At 46.6% G+C, this 24,326-nt stretch overlaps 2 protein-coding genes across 6 annotated transcripts in view; one reads left to right on the top strand and one right to left on the bottom strand.

Moving 5' to 3' along the window:
* The window catches only part of NSD3 (nuclear receptor binding SET domain protein 3), a 119,638-nt gene extending 99,504 nt beyond the window's left edge, over window positions 1-20,134 (top strand). For 2 of the 4 annotated variants that reach the window (XM_056116781.1, XM_056116780.1), the window contains exons 17-24: window positions 3,985-4,187; window positions 4,978-5,090; window positions 6,376-6,645; window positions 14,716-14,832; window positions 16,570-16,711; window positions 18,250-18,356; window positions 19,002-19,206; window positions 19,465-20,134. In XM_056116781.1, the coding sequence (XP_055972756.1) occupies window positions 3,985-4,187; window positions 4,978-5,090; window positions 6,376-6,645; window positions 14,716-14,832; window positions 16,570-16,711; window positions 18,250-18,356; window positions 19,002-19,206; window positions 19,465-19,706 (1,399 nt within the window). In that variant the 3' untranslated portion in view covers window positions 19,707-20,134. The remainder of the gene's footprint in view (window positions 1-3,984; window positions 4,188-4,977; window positions 5,091-6,375; window positions 6,646-14,715; window positions 14,833-16,569; window positions 16,712-18,249; window positions 18,357-19,001; window positions 19,207-19,464) is intronic. The other 2 variants (XM_056116779.1, XM_056116782.1) reach the window with 1 other exon arrangement.
* Window positions 1-24,326, bottom strand: part of DDHD2 (DDHD domain containing 2) — a 118,961-nt gene that overhangs the window by 52,689 nt on the left and 41,946 nt on the right. Inside the window, exon 18 of one of the 2 annotated variants that reach the window (XR_008792832.1) lies at window positions 13,752-13,761. The exons of the other annotated variant lie outside the window; for it this stretch is intronic. The gene's annotated coding sequence lies outside the window, so the exon portion shown is untranslated. Of the gene's footprint in view, window positions 1-13,751; window positions 13,762-24,326 lie in introns of those variants that run through there. 2 annotated transcript variants of the gene reach the window in all.

The following is a 24,326-nucleotide window of genomic DNA, read 5'->3' on the forward strand; positions in this document are numbered from 1 at the left end:
GGGTGTTGTGGTTTGCAATAGAGGTATTGAGTGGCCATCATGTTCGGTCTATAGTCTACTTTCAGTGCGCATCTCACATCCCGAGCGAGTCCTCCAAACATCCTTTACTTAGTGTTCCCTTCTCTATCTGAGCTGCCTTTTCCCCCAGAAATCTTCAGATTCATAGATAAATTTCAGAATACTTCCTTTCTGTTCTCCCTTTGAAAAAAAAGGTGAGGGCAGGGGTGATACAATAGAAGTTAAAGGACTGGAGCGATAGTACAGCAGGTAGACCATCTGGGTATGATTGGCACCCAAATGGTCCTCCAAGCCCCGGCAGGAGTGCTCCCTCCTGAGCACAGAGCCAGGTGGGGCCCAAAGCCCGCAGCCTCTGCGCTGTTCCTTGGGAGTTAAGGCACATGCCTTCCATACTGACCGGCTCGGTCCCCAGCACGGCACCCTGGAGGCAGGGCTCTGGCATTTGGATCCTGGCATCACTGCATTTTTGGGCCTGGGCAGAGAAGCAGAGACCTGGTTGGATAAAAATCACCAGGAACTGCCCTGGGCCTCCTGAGGACTGCTTAGGAGCAGCTCTATTTATATAGAACAGATAGTGTCAGACATACAACATGTTTCAATATTTGCATATATTATACTGTCACTATCCTCCCATTGTTGGTTGATTTGCTCAAGCGGGCCCAATAACGTCTCCATTTTGAAATTTGTTGTTACTGTGTTTGGCATATCGAATGCATCACAGGTAGCTTGCCAGGCTTTGCCACGCAGGCGAGAGACGCTCAGTAGCTTGCCGGGCTCTCTGAGAAGGGCGGAGGAATCAAACCCAGCTCTGCCGGACTGGCTGCGCGCGCAAGGCAAATGCCCTACCGCTGTGCTGTCGCTCCAGCTCCACATATATTATAAGCCAGTCAAAATAATAAGTTTAGCTAGTAACCTTCACCATACGTTACAAATTTTATTCTGATGAGAACTTAAAAGATCTCTCTGGGCAACGTCTAAATATAAAATACAGATCGATTAACTACAGTCACCGTGTATGCTGTACATACTGCATTTTTAAGTTATAAATATGAAAACATTCCGTTTCATTTAAATGCTTAATTTTAATCTCATTGCATTTTAAACCCAAAGTGATGATCCAGTTTACACCAGATTCTTGCTGCATGTTTTGGGGAGACTTCCATCCATGAACTAAATCTTGTTTCCTTCCATTCTGGCCCAGTTGTATCACACACATAAAGACTTTTCAGTAAGCAGCTACTCTAAAATGAAGCTTCCCAGCGAATATAAGGACCCAGAACCACCATTGGCAGAAAGTATTCTCTTACCGGATTACTCCAATTAATGCAGATGCCATGTGCATACTTTATACCTTAACCTGATTTAGAAATAAATTATCTCCACTCCTGCTTTGAAGGAAAAATTAAAGCTAAGTACACAAAATAGTTGTTTGATGTTAACATTTTGAGCATGAGGGTCCAGGATGTAGCTCAGTGGTAGAATCAATTTAAAATTTAAATTAAAATATTTAAGTAAATCTTGGCATGGACTTAAATTACCCGTCACTGTCGTCCCGGTGTTCATCAATTTGCTCGAGCGGGCACCAGTAACGTCTCCATCATGAGACTTGTTGTTACAGTGTTTGGCATATCGAATACGCCACAGGGAGCTTGACAGGCTCTGCCGTGCGGGCAGGATACTTTCAGTAGCGTAGCTTGCCAGGCTCCCCGAGAGGGATGGAGGAAATCAACCCGGGTCAGCCACGTGCAAGGCAGACTCCCTACCTGCTGTGCTATTGCTCCAGCCCAGATTACCCATATTTAAATTATTTCTTAGATCTTTAACAGGCTACTTTTTGTTGATTTGGTTTTGGTTTTTTGGGCCAGTGATGACCAGAGGCTACTCCTGACTTGGTCCCCCAAGTGCTTTGGGGACCGTGCAGTGTGTGGGGATCAGGCCCGGCCTCCTGAGTGCAGAGTAGGTGTTCCTGCCCTCCAGCAGGGAACTCCATAGAGGAAACAAATTCCAATCTGCACTAAGATCTGCCGGCGTGACCGTGCCATTTATCTTCTATATAATACAATTGCACGTGAAATAAATGGCTGTTAGGCATGTGTAAAACAAAAAAAAGTAATTTTTATATATTTACTATTGATGTTGGTCATTTAATATGTCACAAAATCTTCACCCTTTAATTCTTGACTTGCCTGATTACTGGAAACTGTCAAATGTGCCACACAGACATTTAATTTAGTAATTGCAGTAGGGTTTTTATGGTTGTTGTTTGAGGCCCATGCCCAAGCTGTGCTCAGGGATTACTCCTGACTCTGCTCAGGGATCACACTGTGGGTGCTAGGGGGCCATATAGGGTGCTGGGGATCAAATCTGGGTCAGCTATGTACAAGGCAAGTGCCCTACCCACAGTTCTATCTCTCAGGCCCATCACTGTATCACTGTCATCCTGTTATTCATCGATTGCCTCAAGCAGGCCCCAGTAACGTCTCCTTTGTCCTAGCCCTGAGGAGATTTTAAAAAGTGCCACATTTGAGACTCTTTCAGGGTCAGGAGAATGAGACCCATCATTGTTTTTGGTTTTGGGCATATTGAATACACCACGGGGAGTTTGCCATACTCTGCCGTGTGGGCAGGATACTTTTGGTAGCCTGCCGGGTTCGCTAGAGTAAGAACTAGATAATAATCCTGCTTCTAGGAGCAGGGTTTTATAGTCTCTGGGTCTTGGCCATTGATGGGATTACACAGTGCCAATTGGCAGTTGGTGGGTGTAACTGGAAGGTGGGGCATCTGGGTGGAGGAGGCCCCAGTCCCGATCCGAGCAGGCTTAGAGATCTACGCCCCGGGTCCCACACACCTGGGTTCCTCTGCCGGTTGCTTCATGCGTGAGGCCCGTCCAAATGTGTGAAAAGTGGTCTAAGACTACTCAGGCCCATATGGTGGTTTTTAACCATTATTAGCAAAATGAACTGTTTTCATTTTGTCCCAAATCCCACATATATTATGATCGATAATGAGTTAGATTTTAAAATTCAATTGAAATAAAACCTGCTGTTGATTAAAAATACTTAGTTCTAAGTTAGAAAGTGTTTATTTGAATGGGGATGTTCATTCCTTGACATTAGTACTTTTTTTGTTTGTTTGTTTTTGTTTTTTGGGTCACACCTGGCGATTTTACAGGGGTTACTCCTGGGTCTGCGCTCAGGAATTACTCCTGGTGGTGCTCAGGCGACCATATTGGATGTCTGGAATCGAACCCGGGTCAGCCATGTGCAAGGCAAACGCCCTACCCGCTGTACTGTTGCTCCAGCCCCAACATTAGTACATTTTTAATGGTTTCTGTGGTGATCAAAAATAAACTTTTACAGTATTGATATTAAGAACATTTAAGTTTAGAAATAAACAACTTTTCTGGAATTAAAATTTGATATAGAATAGTATTGGTAGTATTTTAATTCTGAAGTTGGATATCAGGTTTATTTTTACTTTACTGTTGTTTTTTTCATAATTTAATGTTTTGATGTATATTCTAAGTACCAGATTTTTAAAGAAGACTAGAGGTATTTAGGGCCTACTTTGTTTAATGTTTTCTTTGTTTTTTTAATCATTATGGTTTTACTGATATATCATTTGAGCAGGATGAAGATAGGAACGGTTGGGACTGGAGCAATAGCACAGCGGGTAGGGCGTTTGCCTTGCACGCGGCCGACCCGGGTTCGATTCCCAGCATCCCATATGGTCCCCCAAGCACCTCCAGAAGTAATTCCTGAGTGCATGAGCCAGGAATAACTTCTGTGCAATGCTGGGTATGACCCAAGAAACAAACCAAAAAAAAAGGAAAGAAAATAGGAAAGGCATGACAATATGACAATATTTTTGTCATTTAGAATATGAATGGAAATTGCAAACCAGCCAGCCCTGTAAGGAAGGTAGGTTGTTTTCATCTCCCGAGTCTAAACTCGCTTCTTTTTCCAGGTGGTGGCCAGCCGAGATCTGCAACCCCAGGTCTGTGCCGCTGAACATCCAAGCCCTCAGGCATGGCCTGGGCGACTTCCCCGTGTTCTTCTTTGGCTCCCATGACTACTATTGGGTGCACCGGGGCAGGGTTTTTCCTTACGTTGAAGGAGACAAAAGCTTTGCTGAGGGACAGACTAGTATTAACAAGACTTTCAAAAAAGGTAAGTTGGAGAATATTTTCGCAGTGACTACACACTAAGATGCCAGTGTTGTTTACATAGCATCTTCTGACCTGCATCTGACATGCATCTGTTATTAGGTAATTTTCAGCAGCGTTGATGGCCCCAATGTTTATGAATTTCCAGTCCCATTGAGACTGCATAAGAATCCAAGCATGTCCAGAGAGATAGTACAGTGGGGAAGGCTCTTGCCTTGCATGTAGCAGACCTGGATTGAATCCATTAAACCACCAGGGGTAAGCCCTGAGCGCAGCTGGGGGCAGCCCCAACCTCCCCCCCTCCCAAAAAAAATTAGAAAAATACATTCCACTATAGTATTGTGCTGAATGTATATAAATATGAAAGGTGGAGTTTATTCAGGGGGTAGTTGCGTAGTCAGGTAAAGTTCCTCTCCACAAACTTGTAGGAAAAGCCATAAAACTGTTTTTTCAGGAAGTCTGGTTTTCTGGGCACAGGTAAAATTAATTTAAATTTTATGTTAGTTTCATTTTTTAAGCTTCTCTTTGATTTTCAGAAGTCTCTGGACATGGAAGTAAGGGTCCCTTCTCCTGAGACAGAAGCTTGCAGAGTTTGGTGTAGTCACAAATGGCCGACTTGCTCTGTTTCCGCATGGTAGTAAATGGCTCTTTGCAAAATGGAATTTTAAAAAGAGATCAGGCCCAGATTCAGTTGGAGCACAAAATTCAGATACAACACAGAAAGTGAATGGACCCCAGTGGGCTTCATTTTACTTGCTTCTTGGTGGCATATGTTGTTTGGTTCTTTTTGGCAGCACTGGAAGAAGCTGCAAAACGTTTCCTGGAATTGAAAGCACAAAGAGAAAGTAAAGAAGCACTGGAGATGGAAAAAAGCTCAAGGAAGCCTCCTCCCTATAAACACATCAAAGTGAGTCTTTGCTCAGGAAAACGGCGGTGTTGGCAAGATTAGACACATGACTCTTAGAATGTTCGAATGCTCTTTTGACGTGTGGATACTTGGTAATTATCAAGTTTTCTGTGAAACCAACAGAGCTTCTATTAGAAGTATCAGATGGGAGTCACGGCTGTTGGACTGTGGGGACCAGCAGTGTCTTTATTAAAGTCTCACAGACCGAGAAACAACACACTTCATATTTTATTTTGGGGAGAGGGGTTCTGCATTAAGTTTTAGCATGGAGAGGAGAGATTCCCCATACCGTCCACAGCAATTCCTGGGCCACAATAAAGTATCCCAGAATTCAGCTCAAATCTGTCGGATCTACAGGTCAGAGGCTCTGAGTTCCAGCACCTGCCCTCGCTGAGGCCAATAGCCTGTCGCCAGCCTAGATCATGGACTGTGCTGTGACTCTGGCGCCCCCAGTGTCTCCTCCCTGGGAGCAATGAATTTGGCATTGTGGCTCACAGAGCAGAAACATTTCCTTACTCAGTGTTGGCTTCTTCTGAAATACCCAGGAGCGCCCGCCGGAAGCGCTTTGGGGAAGGGCTCGTTCCCTCTCCTCCATTCGCCAGTTTCCCAGTCTCAACACGTGCTCCAGCCCAGAAACTTCCTTTGTTTCTATGGGGGTTGTGTCACAGAGGCATGGTTGATGAAGTCAGAGAATCCCGGTCTTATTTGGCCTGCCACCCCTTTCTGGGAAAGAAAAAAAGATGCTCAGTACCTCTGGAAAGCTGGCGTCTCCACACAAACAGAAGAATCTTCCAAATTCACCAGTGGCTGCTGTCACCCACCCCCTGGGCGGTTCCAGCACCCCTGGGGAGAGGATTTTGTCCACTTTTGAAATACTGAATTAAGTCTTTGGCACGGTAGGGGGACCGGAAAGTTTTAGCTGGCAATTTATCAGTGGTTCCCATGACAACTACATCTTCCCTGCTAAGATGTAGTCCAAAACCCACCTTATTAGCATAAGCCAGTTGTGTTAGGAAAGGGCTTGTTACAAATAGTAAGACACCCACGTAAGGGCAAGGGACTACAGTGATAGTACAACAGGGAGGGCATGTGCCTTGCACGCAGCCAACCCAGGTTCGAGCCCATCCCTTATGGTCCTGACAGTGCTCGGGGGGAACCAAACTCCTGCAGAGCCAGGAGTAAACCCCTGAGCATCTCCAGGTGTGACCCAAAATGACCAAAAAGGGGGGGCGGGGGTCAAGGTACCAACTGTGTTTAATTTTGTCTCTTCTTTGTGGCTTTCTAGGCCAACAAGGTTATGGGAAAGGTCCAGATTCATGTTGCAGACCTGTCAGAGATCCCCCGCTGCAATTGCAAGCCGGCTGACGAGAACCCCTGTGGCCTGGAATCCGAGTGTCTGAACAGAATGCTGCAGTACGAGTGTCACCCACAGGTGTGCCCCGCTGGGGAGCGCTGCCAGAACCAGTGCTTCACCAAGAGGCTCTATCCCGACGCAGAGATCATCAAAACAGAGCGGAGAGGCTGGGGTCTCAGGGCCAAGAGGAGCATTAAAAAGGTAACTGGGCTGGGAGGCACTGGCAGAGCCTGGAGCCCACGCTGCCCAGCAGCTTCGGGAGGGAGAAAGACAAGTCGTAGGATGAAATCTTAAAATTTCTCACTTCACCTTCTTGGGCAGACTCTAGTAGGAAGAGGTCCCAATAAAATTGACGTAAACTTTGGGTACCGTGATAAGTCACTCTTACAATTGGCAAGAGAGCTTTTCCTTATCATGGACAAGAGAGTTTCTAAATACTTTTTTTTTTTTTTTTTTTTTTTTTTTTTTTTGCTTTTTGGGTACCCAGCGATGCACAGGGGTTACTTCTGGCTTTGCACTCAGGAATTTCTTCTGACGGTGCTCAGGGGACCAGATGGGATGCTGGGAATAGAACCTGGGTTGGCCGTGTGCAGGGCAAACGGCCTACCTACTGTGCTATCACTCCAGCCATCTAAATACAAAATTTTTCTAGAAATGAAACAGCACCAGCCGCTGGAGAGAGTACAGCAGCAGGAAGGCACTCGCCTTGCACACGGCTGGCCTGGGTTCAGTTCCTGTTAACCCATCAAGCCCTGAGCCCTGCCAGGAGTGATCCCTGAGTACAGAAACAGAAGTAAATCCTGAGCACAGCTGAGTGTGCCCCTGCGTACCCCCTAAAAAAAAAAGTAGAAGAAAAACATTAATAAATCCTACTGTTCAAACCTTGTCTCAAACTTTAGAGATCCTGAGAACCTCCATGTTAACAAATAGTCTTAGGTAGAACTTCTTAAACTTGCTTTATCCACATCTGACCCCTTCTTGTTAGAGAAATTTTTATGTGACTCTGAGCATATTGGTATGTAAAATAAGTCTATAAATCAAACATACTGCTATTAAATCATAAATGTATTAAAACAAATCTTTTGAAGTTTTCATAACTCCCACATTCAAGTCTGTGAATTAATACGGGATTGTTACTGACCCACATTGTAAGAACTGCGTACAGTCAGCCTAGGTTCGATCCCGGGCATCCTATATGGTGTCTGAGCCCACCAGCGCCAGGAGTAAGCCCTGACCACAGCAAAATAACAGGGCCAGAGCATTAGTTCAGTGGGTAGGGCACTTGCCTTGTACACAGCCGACCCAGCTTCCATCCCCAGCGCCCTGTATGGTTCGCCCAAGCCCACCAGGAGTGATTTCTGAGCACCAGGCCACGAGTCAGCCCTGAGCACTGCTGGGTGCCCCCTTCCTTGCCCCAAAATTTAAAAAATTAAAAATTTGTCAGAGGAGATGGCTGGAGATGGGTTGTCTTTTTTGTGTGGGGGGTGGTGGAGACCAACTTGGCAAAGCTCAGGAATTACTCCTGGCTGGGCTGGGACCATATGGATGGGGTGGTGGGATCAAACCCTTGGGTCTTCAGGCTTTTCTGGGGTATGCTACAAATTATAGTAAAAATTAAGTGCATAAAAGAATATACAATCTGAGTTATTCTTCCCTTAGTGTTGTTGAAATTGCTAATATGAGACAGGTGGTCTTTTGCAACATACAAATGTACGGCTACTGAAAAGTAATCAAAAATACGTGGTCGGGGGGGCTGGAGTGATAGCATAGCGGGGAGGGCATTTGTCTTGCACGCGTAGCCGACCCACGTTCGATCCCTGATATCCCATATGGTCCCCCAGCACCGCCAGAAGTAATTCCTCAGTGCAGAACCAGGAGTAACCTCTGAGCATTTCTAGGTGTGGCTCAGATAACATCCCCCCCCAAAATAAATATTTTTTAAAAGGGCTGGAGCAATAGCACAGCGGGTAGGGCGTTCGCCTTACAAGCGGCCAACATGGCTGACCCGAGTTCGATTCCTCCGCCCCTCTCAGAGAGCCGGCAAGCTACCGAGAGTATTCGATATGCCAGACACAGTAACAACAAAGTCTCCAATGGAGACGTTACTGGGCCCGCTCGAGCAAATCGACGATCAACGGGAGGGCCTTTACCTTTCCCTTTACCTTTTAAAAGTACTTGTAGGGAAGAGAGTCCGGGGGTGGGGAGGGCACTGGCCATATGCAGCTAGCTTGGGTTTGATCCCTGACTCCATATACCATTGGTCCCTGAGTACCAGCCGGAGTAACCCCTGAACACAGCCAGGAGCAAGCCCTGAGCACCACTGGGTATGACGCCCAAACAATTTTTTTTTTAAAGCAACACTTTGTAACAACAATGAAAATATTTTTGGTGCATTAAGAGGCAGAACCAGGAGTGACCTCTGAGCATTTCTAGGTATGGCTCAGATAACCCCCCCAAAAAAAAATATTTTTTGAAAGGGCTGGAGCGATAGCACAGCAGTAGGGCGTTTGTCCTGCACGCAGCCAACATGGCCGACACGAGTTCGATTCCTCCGCCCCTCTCGGAGAGCCCGGCAAGCTACCGAGAGTATCTCGCCCGCACGGCAGAGCCTGGCAAGCTCCCCGTGACGTATTCGATATGCCAAACACAGAAACAACGAAGTCTCCAACGGAGACGTTATTGGGCCCGCTCGAGCAAATCGATGATCAACGGGAGGGCCTTTACCTTTTTACCTTTTTAAGAAACAGAAAAAAAACTATAAAATTAAATGTACACAGTTCCATTTTGTACATTTTAACTCTTGAAAATGTTTTCAGTCAAGCAAGGAACTTGCTGTTTTGAAACTGGTTTCCTCCTTGAAAATTAAAAAAGTTATATGAAATACCAGATTAGACCTGTCTTTTGCTTCAGTTTTTTTCAAATCATTAAAAACTTTTAGTCTCCTTTACATTAAGTAAACATCCATTTTACAAGGCTTTACATTCACAGGTATTCTGGTTTGATAAAAACTCCACATACACTGGGCTCAGCAGGAACTTAGCTGGTGCGGGTCAGTCCTGGCACCCAATGGACCGAGCACTGCTAGGAGCAGCCTCTGAGCAGCCCTGGAGGTGGTTCAAAACCAAAAAAAAAAACAAAAGGAAAAGGAAAATGGAAACTTCACTGACGTGTTTCCAAACCATAGCAGATTCACTTTAATCACTAAAATATAAAGGCAATGGAAGAATTATTATAAAGCATTAGAGGTCTCCAAGGCATCATGGGAGAGAAAATTGTTCCGTATGTCAGTGGTATCAAATGACCTTACACCGAAGTCACAGGTGCCGGGAACCGTGTCAGCCCGAATGGTTCTGGCTCTGCCTGAACCTGAGTCTGAGTCTCCCTAGATGCACTCCCGTTTGGACTCGCTCCTAAGGGTGAGCTGCGTAGGGCGTCTGGGTCCCCTGCTGTGGGAAGGGGTGTGTGACACCAGGCTGCGTCAGGCCTCTCACCGCCAAGCTGGCTGGACAGAAGAACCTGCTCCCGCCCGCTTTCCACTGCTCACTCTTGGCGGGATCTCAGAAGTGTCTTTCCCCAGCCGCCTCCAAAGGACAAACGACTCTTTTAAATATCTTCAGGCTTTGCTGTCGGAATGAAATAGAGGGAAGAAAGGGAGTTTTTCTTCACAGTTCTGACCAGACGGGGTCTGAAAGGGCAGCACACTGCAAACTGCTCAGGCTCTCTAAAGGATCAGTGACAGTGTGTGACTATTTCATAAAAATGACACACACCAGGGCCAGAGCTGTCGTACAGCGGGGAGGGCATTTGCCTTGCATGCGGCTGACCCGGGTTCGATCCCCAGCATCCCATATGGCCCCCTGAGCACCGCCAGGAGTAATTCATGAGCAATGCCTGGTGTGACTCAAAAAGCTGAAAAAGAAAGAAAAAGAAAGAACACAAACTGTAGGTCACAGAGGGTTTGGTGACTGAATGTGCGGAAGTTTAAATTTATATATCAGTAATAAATCAGGCATAACTTATATTGCTAAAGTTTGAGGGATTCTCAAGGCTGCTAAAATCGTATTAAGGTCAAGACACTTGCCTGGCATGTAGCTGTGGCCAGCACCCTGGTTTGAATCCCACCCCTGTCCATGGTCTCCGGAGCTGCTTGGAATAGACTCCTGGGCACTGTGGGCTCTGCCCCTCCCTGGCAGTCTCCATTGGCACAGTTGAAATGATGCTTTCAAACACTTTATTAAAGGAGTCTCACCTTCAGCAGTCACCTGGAAAGCTGCTGGCTCTTGGTGACCCATCTCTTCTATTTTTTGACAGTTAGAATTTTTGATATTCCTTAATTTTTGCATTCACAAATGACACAGTTACTGTTTTTAAAGTTCAGTGAGCAACTCTTTGAAGTTAAAGATTTTCACTTTTAGGATCTCTAAAATGTTTCTGTCTCTATTCTCAGTAGTATAGTTTATGAGACTTGCATTCATGTCTCTATGAGCCCATCATTTTTGTGTCTTTGCTGTATTTTCGTGGAATGGTAAATATAAACAAGACAAAGGGCTTCAAGTTTTTAGGGCCACTGAATCATTTCTTCAAATGGTGTGTGTGTGGAGTAAAATATCTTTAGAGAAATTTACTTAGAGAAATACAAAAGGAAAGAGAGAAAAAGAAAAGGACAACGGAAGAGAAGAACATTAGGGGCCAGAGAGGTAGTGCAGGGGTTATGGAGCTTGCCTCGCTGACCCAGGTTCGATCCCAGGCACCGCATATGGTCCCCTGACTACTACCAGAAGGAATCCATGAGCACAGAGCCAGTAGTAAGCCCTGAGCACTATCAGATGTCACCCTCCCCTCCCAACCCACACCACAAGTACGCTTGTTCGAGAAAGAGGGAGCGAGAGAGGATGGACATAAGAGAACTTCTCAGGTTGAGACAGATGAATCTCCAAGATGGAGAATAACCTTCAAATGAAATCTTACCATAAGTCCTACAACGAAGATGAAGTGAAGCTGATTTGATTGAAATTTCCCCCTAAAGCTTTCTATTAAAAAAGACTTGCCATAAAAACTCTTATTACAGGAACCAGAGCAACAGTACAGAAGGTGGGGCATTTGCCTACACATGACTGACCCGGGTTGGATCCCCATCATCCCATAATAATAATTACTCCCCACCAGGAGTAATTATTGAGAGCAGAGTTAGGAATGACCCCGAGCATGACTGGTGTGCCCCCCACCACCACCCCCAAAACAAAGAACTTGCCATAAAAATTACAGGGACCCAGTGATAGTACATCTGACCCACGTTCAGTCCGCATAACCCCATATGGTACTTTGACCCCACCAGGAGTGATTCCTGAGCTCAGAGTCAGGAGTAAGCCCGAAACCTACCCAAAAACAAAAAATTAATGAAACTTCGCTCTGCACACCTTCGCTTTGTTGGAACAGGAAGATGAAATAGTGGTGTACATAATTCTTGGAACGATCTAGAGAAACAAGGTTTCAGACATCAGGAATATAAATGTAAAATGATCCGGCTTTGGAAGCTAGTTTGGTGATTTCTTTTTTGTTTGTTTTGTTTTGGGTCCACTCCTGTTGATGCTCAGGAATTTCTCCTGGCAGTCCTCAGGGGCCCATTTGGAATTCCAGGGATCTGCACATGAAGGCATGTCCCCTACCTACTGTACTGTCGCTCTGACCCCTAGCCTGGCAGTTTCTTTAAAAATTAACCCTAGGTCTAGGGAGCTAGCTCAGAGGGTGAGGGGACATGGTTTGCATGTAGACAGTCTGCACTCGGTCCCCCAGACACCAGCAAGAGTGACCCACAAAAGTATGCTGGGGATGCCTTGGCTAGCATCGAGTGTGGCCCGGACTCCCCGCCAAATATGTGCATATCGCTGACAAACCATTCCTAGCCTTTATCTCAGAAACATGAAAACCTCTGTCCACACTAGAACTTTTACCCAAATGTTCACAGTAGCTTTATTTGCAATAGCCCAAGCCTGGGAGCAATGAGCATTTCCTTCTAGGGACCAGGTGGATGGTGTCAAGGGTAGGGCACTTGCCTTGCATGTGTGAACTCAATTCCTGGCACCTCAGCTTCGCCGTGGGTAATCCCTGAGTACAGAGCTAGGAGTAAGCCGCGAGCTCAGCCGAGTCTAGTCCAAAAATAAAATTAAAGATTTTTTTTCCTTCTCTAGGTGATCGAGTAAACAAACTGTGGTCTATATATACTGTGAGTTGCTACCTCAGAGCACCAGTGCGGTGTGTTTGTTTAAAAATCAATGGATTATTGATACACTCAACAACTTGGGTGAATTTCAAGGGAATAGAGCCGAGGATTTTGTTATTTTTCTAACCCAAGCTGCACAGGTTACATATCATGTGATTCAATTAACAGAACATCGTTTAAATGACAGTTTCAGAGATAGAGAATAAATCAGGACTGGGACAGACAAAGGACGGAGAAAGGTCATGTTTATGAGAGCAGCCGTGCAAGGATCTCTGTGGTGATAGGGCAGTTCTGGTTTTGCTTGGGTTTGAGACTCCTGACTGCATTCACGGATCACTCCTGGCAGGGTTCAGGGGACCACATGGGGCCCCAGGGGTGGAACCAGGGCTAGCCACGTGCAATGCAAGTGCCCAGTCCCCCTACTATTGCTATTGCTCCAGCCCGCAGTTTTGTGTTTTAATTGATTATTGTATTGCAAAGATTGGTTTACCAAGAGTGTAAGTGTTTATGAGCTTAGGGATCTACCTCAGTGTCACACTGCAGCACAGTTCTGCATCTTGGTAGTGGTGGTGATGACGTGATTCTCACCTGATAAAACTCCATGGAAGTGTACCCATGGGCATGCACACACACACAGTCCAGGGTGGCAGGCACCTGCCTCCCAAGCACGAGTCTGCGGGTCCGTGCTCGGTGCTGCCCTGAGAGCAGTGTGTCTTGGGCCCTGGGCAGGCGAGGAAGGGAAGGGGCAGGATCAGGAGCTGCCGCTTACAAGGAAGAGTGACATTGGAGGACTGATGCAGTAGCGAATAGGGCGGGGTGCTCACCTTGCTGCAGCTGGCCCACGTTTGATCTCCAGGCCCATATGGTCCCCTGGACACTGCAGGGAGTGACTCCTGAGTGCAGAGCTAGGAATATGTCCTGGGCACCGCTAAGTATGACCCAAAAACAAAAATAAAATTAATTCAGGGCTGGAACTGTAGCCCAGTGGGCTGGAGCACGTGCCCTGTGCCCCGTAGGCCAAGCCTCGGGCCCCAGCACCATGTGTTCCAGGAGCCGCCCGGAGCTCAGAGCCTGAGCAGCTCTGGATGTCAGCAACAAAAAGGGCTTAAGCAACAATAAACAACAAAGGTTTTTAAACTTAACAATAAAAGTTATGAGATGGAATAAGATTTGTAGCATGTAGTAGTGTCGATGTTTTTGGTTTTAATATTGTGCTATTACAAATGCTAATGTAGGGGCATTTGCCTTGCACGAAGCTGACCTGGGTTCGATCCCCAGCGTCCCATATGGTCTCCCAAGCACCGCCAGGAGTAATTCTGAGTACCTGAGCTGGAAGTAACCTCTCAGCATCACTGGGTGGCCCAAAAAGCAAATCAATAAATAAATGCTAATGTAATATTGTGCTCGTTGTGTAAGACCTTTCCACTGAGGTGAGCCAAGGGAACAGTGCACAGATTCATATTGACCTTTTTTAAAGTGCTCATACCACCAAGGGTCACTTCTGAGCCCCTGAGCACCACCGTAGTGGGTGACCCCAGTACAGAACAGCAGAAAGTGTGCTCATTCGCTTCACAGCCATCTTTTTCACATCCAGGCCCAAAGCTGCAAACCAGAAAAGTCTGTTGCAATACAGTTGCAAGGACTTAATCAGGTTAGCTTTCTCCCCCGAGTCCCTAAGAAATACCATGATGGTGTCACTTGGATTATGAAATAATATTAAAAGCAAGTAAAGACCCTTTTGGGTGGGAGGGGAGGTCAGAGAGGTTTGGCCTCACCTGGCAGTGCTCAAGGGAAACTCCCAGCTCTGTGCTCAGGAGTCACTCCCGGCAGTGCTAGAAGAGCTATGTGCTGGGAAGAGAATCAGGCTTGAGGTATTTTCACAAGAAAAACGGTGTCACCAGAATGCCTCCAAGTAATAACTGTTGTTTCTAGGTCTGAGTTACATTTCTAGGATTCTTTTTTAGTTAATTCTCTTGTTTTTACCTGGTATCGACAAGCGTTTTCTCATGCTATACATGATTCTATACTTATGTACTGCTTGCTCTCTCTAGGGCGAATTTGTAAATGAATACGTCGGCGAGTTGATCGATGAGGAAGAGTGCAGACTGCGGATCAAGCGAGCCAATGAGAACAGCGTGACCAATTTTTACATGTTGACTGTTACCAAGGTAAAATGGATTCTTTTGTTTTTATAAAAGACTTTAGGGGCTGGACCGGTAGCACAGCAGGTAGCGTTTGCCTTGCACGCGGCCGACCTAGGTTCAATCCCCAGCATCCCATATGGTCCCCCAAGCACCGCCAGGAATAATTCCTGAGTGCATGATCCAGAAATAACCCCTGCTGTGCAGTGCTGGGTGTGACCCCCCCCCCCCCCAAAAAAAAGACTTTATCTTTTGTCTCATAGTCTTAGGTAGAGCTCAGTTTTTACTGATTTGATATTACCTGGGCATACTGTAATAATTTGCAGTAGGCATTATTATGCTACCTATTGCAATGTATTATTAGACCAGGACACAAAATGACTCTCAGAGTCTTGCACTTGTCTTGAGAGACGCACTGTGAGATGGAGGAGAGTCAGGAGCGAGGGCTGACACTCCTGATGTGGGGTCTCAGCTCTTGAGTCGCTGATGGACTTACTCCTGCACTTATCACTGAAGAAAAGAAAATCGCCTCTGTGACTCTGAGCTGTAAACCACTGTTAAAGTTCTGATTTAACAGCAAGCCTAAATCCAGCCTCTCCGTGATACTTTCCTATATTAGGAAAATGAATCTGTCTTTAAAATGACAGTGAAACGTTTGCTAGCGTAATACGTGTTATTATGGTCTATTTGATGCTCGTTACATCCGTTATCACCTATGATTTACAGAGGATAAGAAACCGCTTCAGGCACTTTAAGTGATTTGTTGGCTCCCTTGGGGTCCTATGGTGAAGGGCTTGGGCTAGCCATATTACCCGTGGTCCAGACTCACTGAAACTGTCAGAATTATCATTGAAAGAAAATAGAGATCATTAAAAAGAAATATCTTAATTGATGTGCACTGCCTGAAAGTTTTACAACTTTTCATAAACATAAAGTGCCATGTATTTATAATGGTGACTAGTCCCTTCGGTCCTGTTCTCTCTGCCAGCGGCCCTGCCGGCCATCTTCACAGTACTAGGAAGGGCATCAGGGCTTACATTAAAGACTAAACGTCGTGTTTTTATTGTGTTTTGAACATTTCATTGTATTTTGAAAAAGTCAAAAATAGAATAAATAATGACCCCGACAGAGAACATCCCAAACTTCGGCCTCCTGTTAATCAGGCCTTCAATTCCCAGAGGTTTCCCAGTTGTCCTTCCTCTGTCTGGCCTAAACCTCCCTCTGTGCCTTCCTCTGCGAGCCTTACATCCTGCTCCAAAAGGAAGAGGAGGAGCCGGAGCGATAGTACAGCGGGTTGGGCTTTTGCCTTGCATGCGGCCGATCCCTGGCATCCCATATGGTCCCCCAAGCACCGCCAAGAATAATTCTTGAGTGCATGAGCCAGGAGCACCCCCTGAGCATCGCTGGGTGTGACGCAAAAAAGACAACCAAAAAACAAGAGTTAAAGGAGGGCTGACAGTAGGCACCAGAGTTTCCATCACAACAGACTGAATCTTTCCAGTCCTACCCTGATGGCCAGATCAGCCTCCCAGACAGCTTTATTCTTTGGTCTGTTTCCAAGGTGTGGTAGGTGGGAACGTAAGAAGAAGCTCAGCCTCACTTTCCCTTTATTGCAGTGATGCCAACCTCCTCCCCTTGGCGAGTGGGCATGGAGAACGGTCAGTGTCAGGCAGCTGTGGGGAGGAATGGCTGCCTTGGGGCTCTTGGTCAGGGTGACGTGTCTGCTCGGTCTCAAAATGACTTTTGCTTCTCACCTTCCTCAAGGACCGGATCATCGACGCTGGCCCCAAAGGAAATTATTCTCGCTTTATGAACCACAGTTGTAACCCCAACTGCGAGACCCAGAAGTGGACGGTGAACGGAGATGTCCGGGTCGGGCTCTTTGCTCTTTGCGATATTCCTGCAGGTGAGTCCCTCGCTACCGCGCCTCTTCCGAGGGAGCAGTCCTCTGCAAGGCCTTAGCCCTGTAAGAATTTAGAATCAGCTGCCTGTAGGACAGTAATGCCTGTGTTTCGCAAAAGGGAGCGAGCAAGAGCCTTGATGTAAGAGAAGCCATTACAGAACTCCTTGTCCACGATTTTACTGAATTAGCTCTCAAAATGATTGTTGTCTGTATAATGTAACCAGATGTTTAAGCTTCTCTCTCTCTCTCTCTCTCTCTCTCTCTCTCAAGGATCATAAGTAATTAGCCTGTGTTCACATCATCTGGTTTTTGGGTTTGTTTTTAGAGTTTTTTGATTTTGTTTTAGTTTGAAAGCTCAATCTGTTCTAGATTAGACATGAAAAGCCTCTGAGGCCAGAGTGATTGCTTTCAGTTTTCCTTGCTCATCTAGCATCCTAACGATAAACTTAGTTTCTTTCCTAGATTTATAGAAAAATAGGTGAGAACTGTCATAGCTGAAAGAGATTTCAGCTGTGTTTCTAGAATGCACTATGTCCTGTCAGCGGCAGCTGAGTTAAGACAGCTTCCTCGTTTGCACCCCTGGGCCTTTGGTAGGTAGAGGGACCCTCGATCTTGTTTGGTGCCAAGCAGCAGTGACTTACTCTGTGCTCAGGGTCCCGCCTCAGTTTGAACCTCTTCCTGCTCCTGGTGTAAGGGAAGGGACCGGCCGGAGAGAAAGTACAGTGGGTAAGGCGCTTGCTTTGCGTACAGACAGCCTAGATTTCATCCCTGGTACCTGAGAAGGGCCCCCAGGCCCTCCAGGAGTGACACACAGTGCACAGCCAGGAGTAAACCCGGAGCACTGCCTGGTGTGGTCCAGGAGCCCAAACAAAGAGAGTGCTGGTTACTGGGAATTTATGGCCATGCTGTTCATTTAGTAACAGGAAAATTAGAAAAAGGAGCTTAAGCTGGAAACCATATTTCTTTTTTTTTGTTTGTTTCAAATTCATATTTGCATAGTTTTTATCCACTTCAGTGAAAAGAGTGAGTTTTTTTGTTTGTTTCTGCTGTGCGGGGTCTGGCGCAGCCTCACACAGGGAGACGTGGGTGCTGCCTCCGCCAAGTGCGCAGAGCGCGCTCCTTCTGGGTGCGTGGGGCTCGTATGGGGTGCACGCTGTTGCTCTGGCACCCCGGGACTTTTTTTTTTTTTTTTTTTTTGCTTTTTGGGTCACACCCAGCCAATGCTCAGGGGTTACTCCTGGCTCTCCACTCAGGAATCACTCCTGGTGGTGCTCAGGGGATTATATGGGAGGCTGGGAATCGAACCCGGGTCGGCCGCGTGCAAGGCAAACGCCCTACCCGCTGTGCTATTGCTCCAGCCCTGGGACTTTTTTTTTTCCTGCTAAACTCCTCCCCTTTGTCTCCCTCATCACTGTCCTCACTGGGAACCTGGGGAGGGGGAAATCTTCCTGTCAGTTCTGTCTTTCTCCCTCACAGCTGTCTGTGAGGACGTTTCTCTCCCCCACGACCGAGGGTGAGTAATGACATCTCTCACGCTCTAGGGATGGAGTTGACCTTTAATTACAATCTGGATTGTCTGGGCAATGGCAGGACCAAGTGCCACTGTGGAGCAGAGAACTGCAGCGGTTTCCTGGGCGTGCGGCCAAAGGTGAGCGGTGAGGGGGCCCAGAGAAGTGGGAGTGGGCTGTCGGGGCAGCTTGTGTGTGGCCACGTCAGGGAAACGCCATCAAGAGTCACCTCTTTCTGTTGAGGAGTCATCGGTTATATTCGCCTGAAGTGTAGACACCCTGATTGGCGTGGAAATAGATCTTAGTCCTGAAAGTGTTTTTGCATTTCTGACCAAAGTTGAAGTTAGTGTAACCCTTATCAAAACCTTTCTAATTTGCAGTATACTAAAAACCACTGAATCTTACACTGAAGGCACCAAATTTTACAAGTGAATTATATCCTCGGTGTCTAGTGTTTTTTAGAAAACACCTCATTCAGAAGACCAGGGAAAGGAAGCCCTTTTTTTTAGGGGGGCGCCAGGTGGGGGTGGTTCCCGAAGTGCTCGGAAGGCCCTGGGCTCCTCCTGGCAGTGCTCAGCCCAGCCAGGCCCACAGCAGAGGATGCAGTGCCGTGGGGTGCTGCAGGCCCGGGGACCCAGCCCACAGCTGCTGCACGCACGGTGAGCGGTCCTGGAGGCCCGTGTGCGGCCTGGTCTGCGTCTCAGGCAGCGAGACAGTAGCCACTCCCGGGAGTGCTGCCGGCAGTGTTTCATTCCTGTTCCTGCACTGATCCTTTGCCTCTGCAGTCGGCATGTGTCTCAGCAGCTGAAGAGAAGACAAAAAACTCCAAGTTAAAGCAGAAGAGACGAAAAATCCGAGCAGAACCAAAGCAGATGCATGAAGATTACTGTTTTCAGTGTGGAGACGGTGGAGAGCTCGTCATGTGTGACAAGAAGGACTGTCCCAAAGCATACCACCTCCTATGCCTTAACCTCTCGCAGCCGCCATTCGGTAAGCGCCCCGGCGTGGGCGGGTCTCCTGCAGAGCACATGCACACGCAAGGGTGTGCGGGACCGCCACGGAGCAGTCCCGGGCGGCCCCGAGCCAGGTGCGGCTCCCGTGCGGTGGGTCAAGCGTCGCTCCCAGGTCTGGGCGTATGTGCGATTCAGCAGTGGGCACGTTGAATCCGTCTCGGGGCCGAGAAGCGGGGAGCTGGGGGAGAGGGTGACAGGGACAGCCACTAACTCTCAACCCCCCGCCTCTCCCCAGGAAAGTGGGAATGCCCGTGGCATGCGTGCAGTGAGTGCGGCAGCGCCGCTGTCTCCTTCTGCGAGTTCTGCCCACACTCATTCTGTAAAGCGCATGAGAGAGGGGCGCTGGTGCCCTCAGCACTGGGGGGCCTGCTCTGCTGCTCGGAGCACGACCCCGCCGCCCCTGTGCCGCCAGAGTACTGCAACAAGATCAGATGCAAGTTGGAATCCCAAGACCACGGAGAAGAAGCGAAGGAATGAACGGGTCGTGATTCTCTCTGTCTTCTTTTTATGTGATGGGGAAAAGCGGAACAGACCAGATCGTGTGTTTGTAACGAGAACCGGCTGCAGTGCAATCCAGCCTTTGCCATCAGTGCTGCCTTACTCTGACGCAAAAATGGACACATGGGCCCGTGTACAGGCAGAAGCCCTGGCGCTGTCTGGTTTCTCTGTGTTGATGTGGTCAGTCTTCGGTGGAGGGTTCAATTCCCTTGGTCTTTTCTTGCCTTGTATTGTGCTTCAAGGCCTTTGTGGCTAGAGAAAGAAATCTTTGCTCTTAAAATAACAAAAGGGAAAGAAAGTTCTGCTAATGAGATAAAGTTTAGGATGTTACCGTGGTGTAAGAAGCAGAGGTTCCTATCATTCATTTATTGATTTTCTTTTTTTTTAAATTTTGAGGAGTATACTTCAGATAATCTCGTGTGTGTGAGTGTGTGTGTGTGTGTGTGTGTGTGTGTGTGTGTGTGTGTGTAGCAGGGATTGGAGGAGGCCCTCTGGAAAAGGGTCTGATGAGTTTCCCGCTGTACTGACGGGGGTGGGGGGGTGGGGGGGGACACACTGCTTCTCTTTTATCTTCAAAAGGTCCCTCGTATCTTAGAGAAGGGCTCAGTACTATTTTATCTGGCCTCTTGAAAACAAAATGCCTCAGCGGGTTTTACTTCTGTGGTCTTTAAAACTGTGGGCTCTTCAAGAGAATAACTTTACCTAAGAGGTATATAATGTAGTTTTTGTCATTTGTTTGTTTTGGAGAAAAAAAGAAATGATTGTGCTCACGAGCTGGAAATGTTTTCCGTTGACAATGAGTATTGTGATGAAGTACATTTATGTGACATGAATGCATCATTAGAATGAACATTCCTGTTATCATGGTACACTGCTCCCAGCAGCTGACGGGAGAGAAAGGTACACACCAGATGCTGGACCATGCATATACGTACTATTTTCTGTCCACTTAATGTGGACCCTGATCTGAGTGGGAGAGAATTACGGTCATTTTATTTTTGTCTCTGCTTCCCTCTCCTAATTAAACATTCCTTTTTTCAGTTGACCCTTCAGTCATTTCTCCCGATGAAAGCTACATAAATGAATTGAAATAGTATTTGAGTAGATTTTTGTTTAGTGACTCTTGTGGTGGGGAATGTGCAAAAGGGCTTCCCCAGGATCGATGTAAACCGTTTCTGTGAAGTATTACCCAGCACTTAACAGTTGCCCCGTGGAGAAGGGGAAGCGCATCTACTCTGACAGGGTATAGGAGACAGGTAACACACTGCATCCTAGGAAGAGCACTTCGGGACGATTCCCAAAGAAAGTCAGTGTTAGTGGAAATGGTTGACTCTGCTGCTTGGATCTCACAGGTGCAAGTGGTGTACGAGGTGTCTGCCCCCAAAACTCACTTGCTTTTAATGCCTAGGAATATGTATATTCCAGTATTCCTTCTATGAAATGGTAATGTCAAATATTGTTTTAACACTGTACTAAGTAGAAGTCTAGGGTTAGCTTGAATGAACATTAACGTTCTCTGTGAATTTTGACTGCTTACAATTGCTGGTACCTGATAGCATTGATTTTTCCCTCCAAAAAATACCTAGTATCTTTCTTAAGGTAGGGGGGACAGCCGCCCTGCCACAGTCCTTTACGTATGTGTGTTCCTTTTTTCTTAATAATTAGAGTTCTTCTCTGGAAAAAAAGAAGAAAATGGTTTTGTGCCTCTCTTTTGTTATGTAAATGTGCAATTATACTGGATTTTTTTCCTTGTTAAAAAAAGAAAAAGAAAAAAAAAAAACACCCAAAACCCCACAACACTACAATTCCTTTACTTAAGCTCCTAAACTGCCATTTGCCTGATTCTAGCAATTAATTCTAAGGTAACTTACTGGGCCTCCAATAATTCTGTTGACTAGATATGGCCCCAAAGAAAGAGCTGACTGGGAAATGCTGTCGTGTTACCAGAGGTGATTGCTCCAGGTAACATGATCACAGCTGACCAAAACACTACCCTGTGCCCTTTGAGCACTTCTGTCATCCTTTTAAAAAATCATGTAAGAAAATCTAGGTTTTATCATACTGAAATGTTATTTTATATGTGTATGATAAATGTTTGCTTTTTTAAACTTACTAACATGATTTCCTTTAATGTTCAAAATGCAACTCTTACTGAAACAGTATCTAACATGAAATTTTATCTCTTGATTTCTTTTAGACTTAGTGGTATTTAATACCTGATGATTTTTATATGGTAAACCAGGGTATCCTGTGTACTTCAAATACCTTAGGTTTAAGTATTTTTATGCAGCATCTTCATTGAGTCACATTTTGTTTGTAAATCTGTAACCGAACTCTGCTGAGATGTTATCTTTTTGTTTTGGTGGGGAGGAAAGCGAGCGGACGGGAAGGGTGGTTCTGCCGTTTCAGAAATCAGGGTAGGAGGCCAGCAGCCTCAGCGCCGGACTCTTCCACGGCTTGGAGGGTTGAGTCACACCGGCCCCAGGAACTCTCCCCACACCGCTGCCTTGTCACTGGTGACCTACTTTCTTTATTTGCGGATTATGGAAGTCGCAAAGGATTGAGTTGTGCTTTGTGTTTACATAACATGTCCCATGCTTGCCTGGGCTTAGTCCAGACAGCATCTTGCTCACTCAGAGCCTGAAAAGCTGGTATTGGTCAGTATCTTTGAAATCTCTGTGTGGTCAGAGCATAAACTGTTGGGTTTTACTCTTGTTCAAAAATGAAATCATGTACAGCAGTATAGAATAATGCTGGCATTTTTTAACCTCACGTTAGTTCCGTGGAAGCAGACGTGAATGTAAGTTTTGAATCCTCGGCAAGTAAAGCTTCAGAATTTGGATTCCTCGCAATAGTGAGATCGTGGGAACCCTGTGGGCACTTGTCAGCGCAGGGAGGGACGGGGTGTGGTCGGTGAGGGGAGAAATGTCCCAGGTGGGGGGCCCTGCCGGGAGCCAGATTTCACTCACTCTCCCGGGCCATCCCACTCAGCCTGGGAGCCCTTCATGGTGCCCAGGATTGGCCCAGACCTGCGTGCAGGGATTGTGCCCACCCTCTGAGCCAGCTCCCCGGCCCACTTTCAGTTTTACTTGAACAAGTTCTGTGTTATTCTCAGAAGTGATGCGGTCCTAGCCAACGAGTAGTCCACTCAGAATCACTGATGCTCGGAGACTGCGGGTGTTCAGAGGAGGACCCCCTCAGCTGGAGGTGGGGGCTGGTCCTCCCTCGGCTCTCTCCTGTCGTAGAGAGACCCGGTGTGTCTGGAGCCGTGCCTGTTTGCAGGTTGGGCAACTGCGATGATCATGTCAAGGGCACGCTCAGAGCTGGCCTCCACTTTCCTGTCGCATAGTCTGTCCCACACATTCTCTATCGGGGCCAAAAGTAAACCTGGATTTTGGAAACAGAGTCACAGTATATAGTCTCTAGACCACCCAGGATTTGTTGCTTGTCTTTATTTATGTTTTAAGTATAAAGTTCTTCCGTAAAATCAAAGCTGTCATACCCCTGTCCCAACAGGATGAGAAAGCCAGTTCCCATGGAACCCTTTTGCTTGGGAAGCTCCCACTCCACACTCTGCAGGAGGCAGTGACGTGGGGAGACTGCTTGGTTGCTGGGCAGTACAGATGAGACTTGAATTTCTTCTTACAAGGCTGATAGATCTCTCCACCCCACGTTGCTGCTGCAGGCCTAAAGTAATCATTTGGAACAATTTCTTTTGGTCTGGGATGACCTGGAGTTGTTCTCCGGTTATTTGTAAAGAGCAAAACTCACTTTCATTTTCAGATAGGTGCGGAAATATTTAGCGGCTTTGCCATAAATTAACAAGTATCAAAGAGTTGAAAATGTATATACTGAAATCTACCAACTTTCATCTGGGGTTTGGGTGCAGGGAGAAAAGGGGTTATAAGATAAGGGGAGGGGAATGATGTTTACCACAGGTACGAAGTAGTCACTTTAACGTGTGAGATCTCTGCCTCATTGAATTCAGGACTTTTGAGTACTTGAAACTCTTCATATTCTCCCGTCTTACAGTTTCTTTTAAATTCATGAAGTAGAAAGCATTATTTTTTGTCTAGTGTTTTGAGAATCAGTAGCCTCGTCTCACCCTCTTTAACTTGGATTAAAGCTGTGGGAGGAGGGACTGTTGGCAGTGGAAAGTTCCCGTTTTGTGTATGCATTTGGGGAAGACACTTCTGCATGACATACCAGCAGCATTTTAATTCATAGTTCCTGTGTGTGTGCTTTATTTTGTCATTCTGTCATCCCTTTGACAGAGATTTGAAAGAAGATTGTCAGATACTTCTTTCCTTTTACTATATCCCTGTTTAGGGAGAAAACAAACAAAATTTTGCACATATGGTACACGCCTAAAAAGCTGGGTGTGACCTCTGTGTTTCAAAATCATTTCCGTTCTCTTTTCGTCCGTCTCCTGCTCCTGACAGGTCCAGCTGCTGGCAGCGCATACGTACACAGGGGAGGAGGGAGGGAGTGACCTGTCCTGAAAGTAGCTTCTGAAAGTCACTGATGGATAGTTGCCAAAGTCATCTGTGGCGTCCTTAGTGTTCTTACATGGCCTCACCACACCTGCTGATCCTCAAG

The sequence above is a fragment of the Sorex fumeus genome, unplaced genomic scaffold, assembly GCF_029834395.1.
Source record: "Sorex fumeus unplaced genomic scaffold, SorFum_2.1 ptg000033l, whole genome shotgun sequence".
Taxonomy (NCBI): domain Eukaryota; kingdom Metazoa; phylum Chordata; class Mammalia; order Eulipotyphla; family Soricidae; genus Sorex; species Sorex fumeus.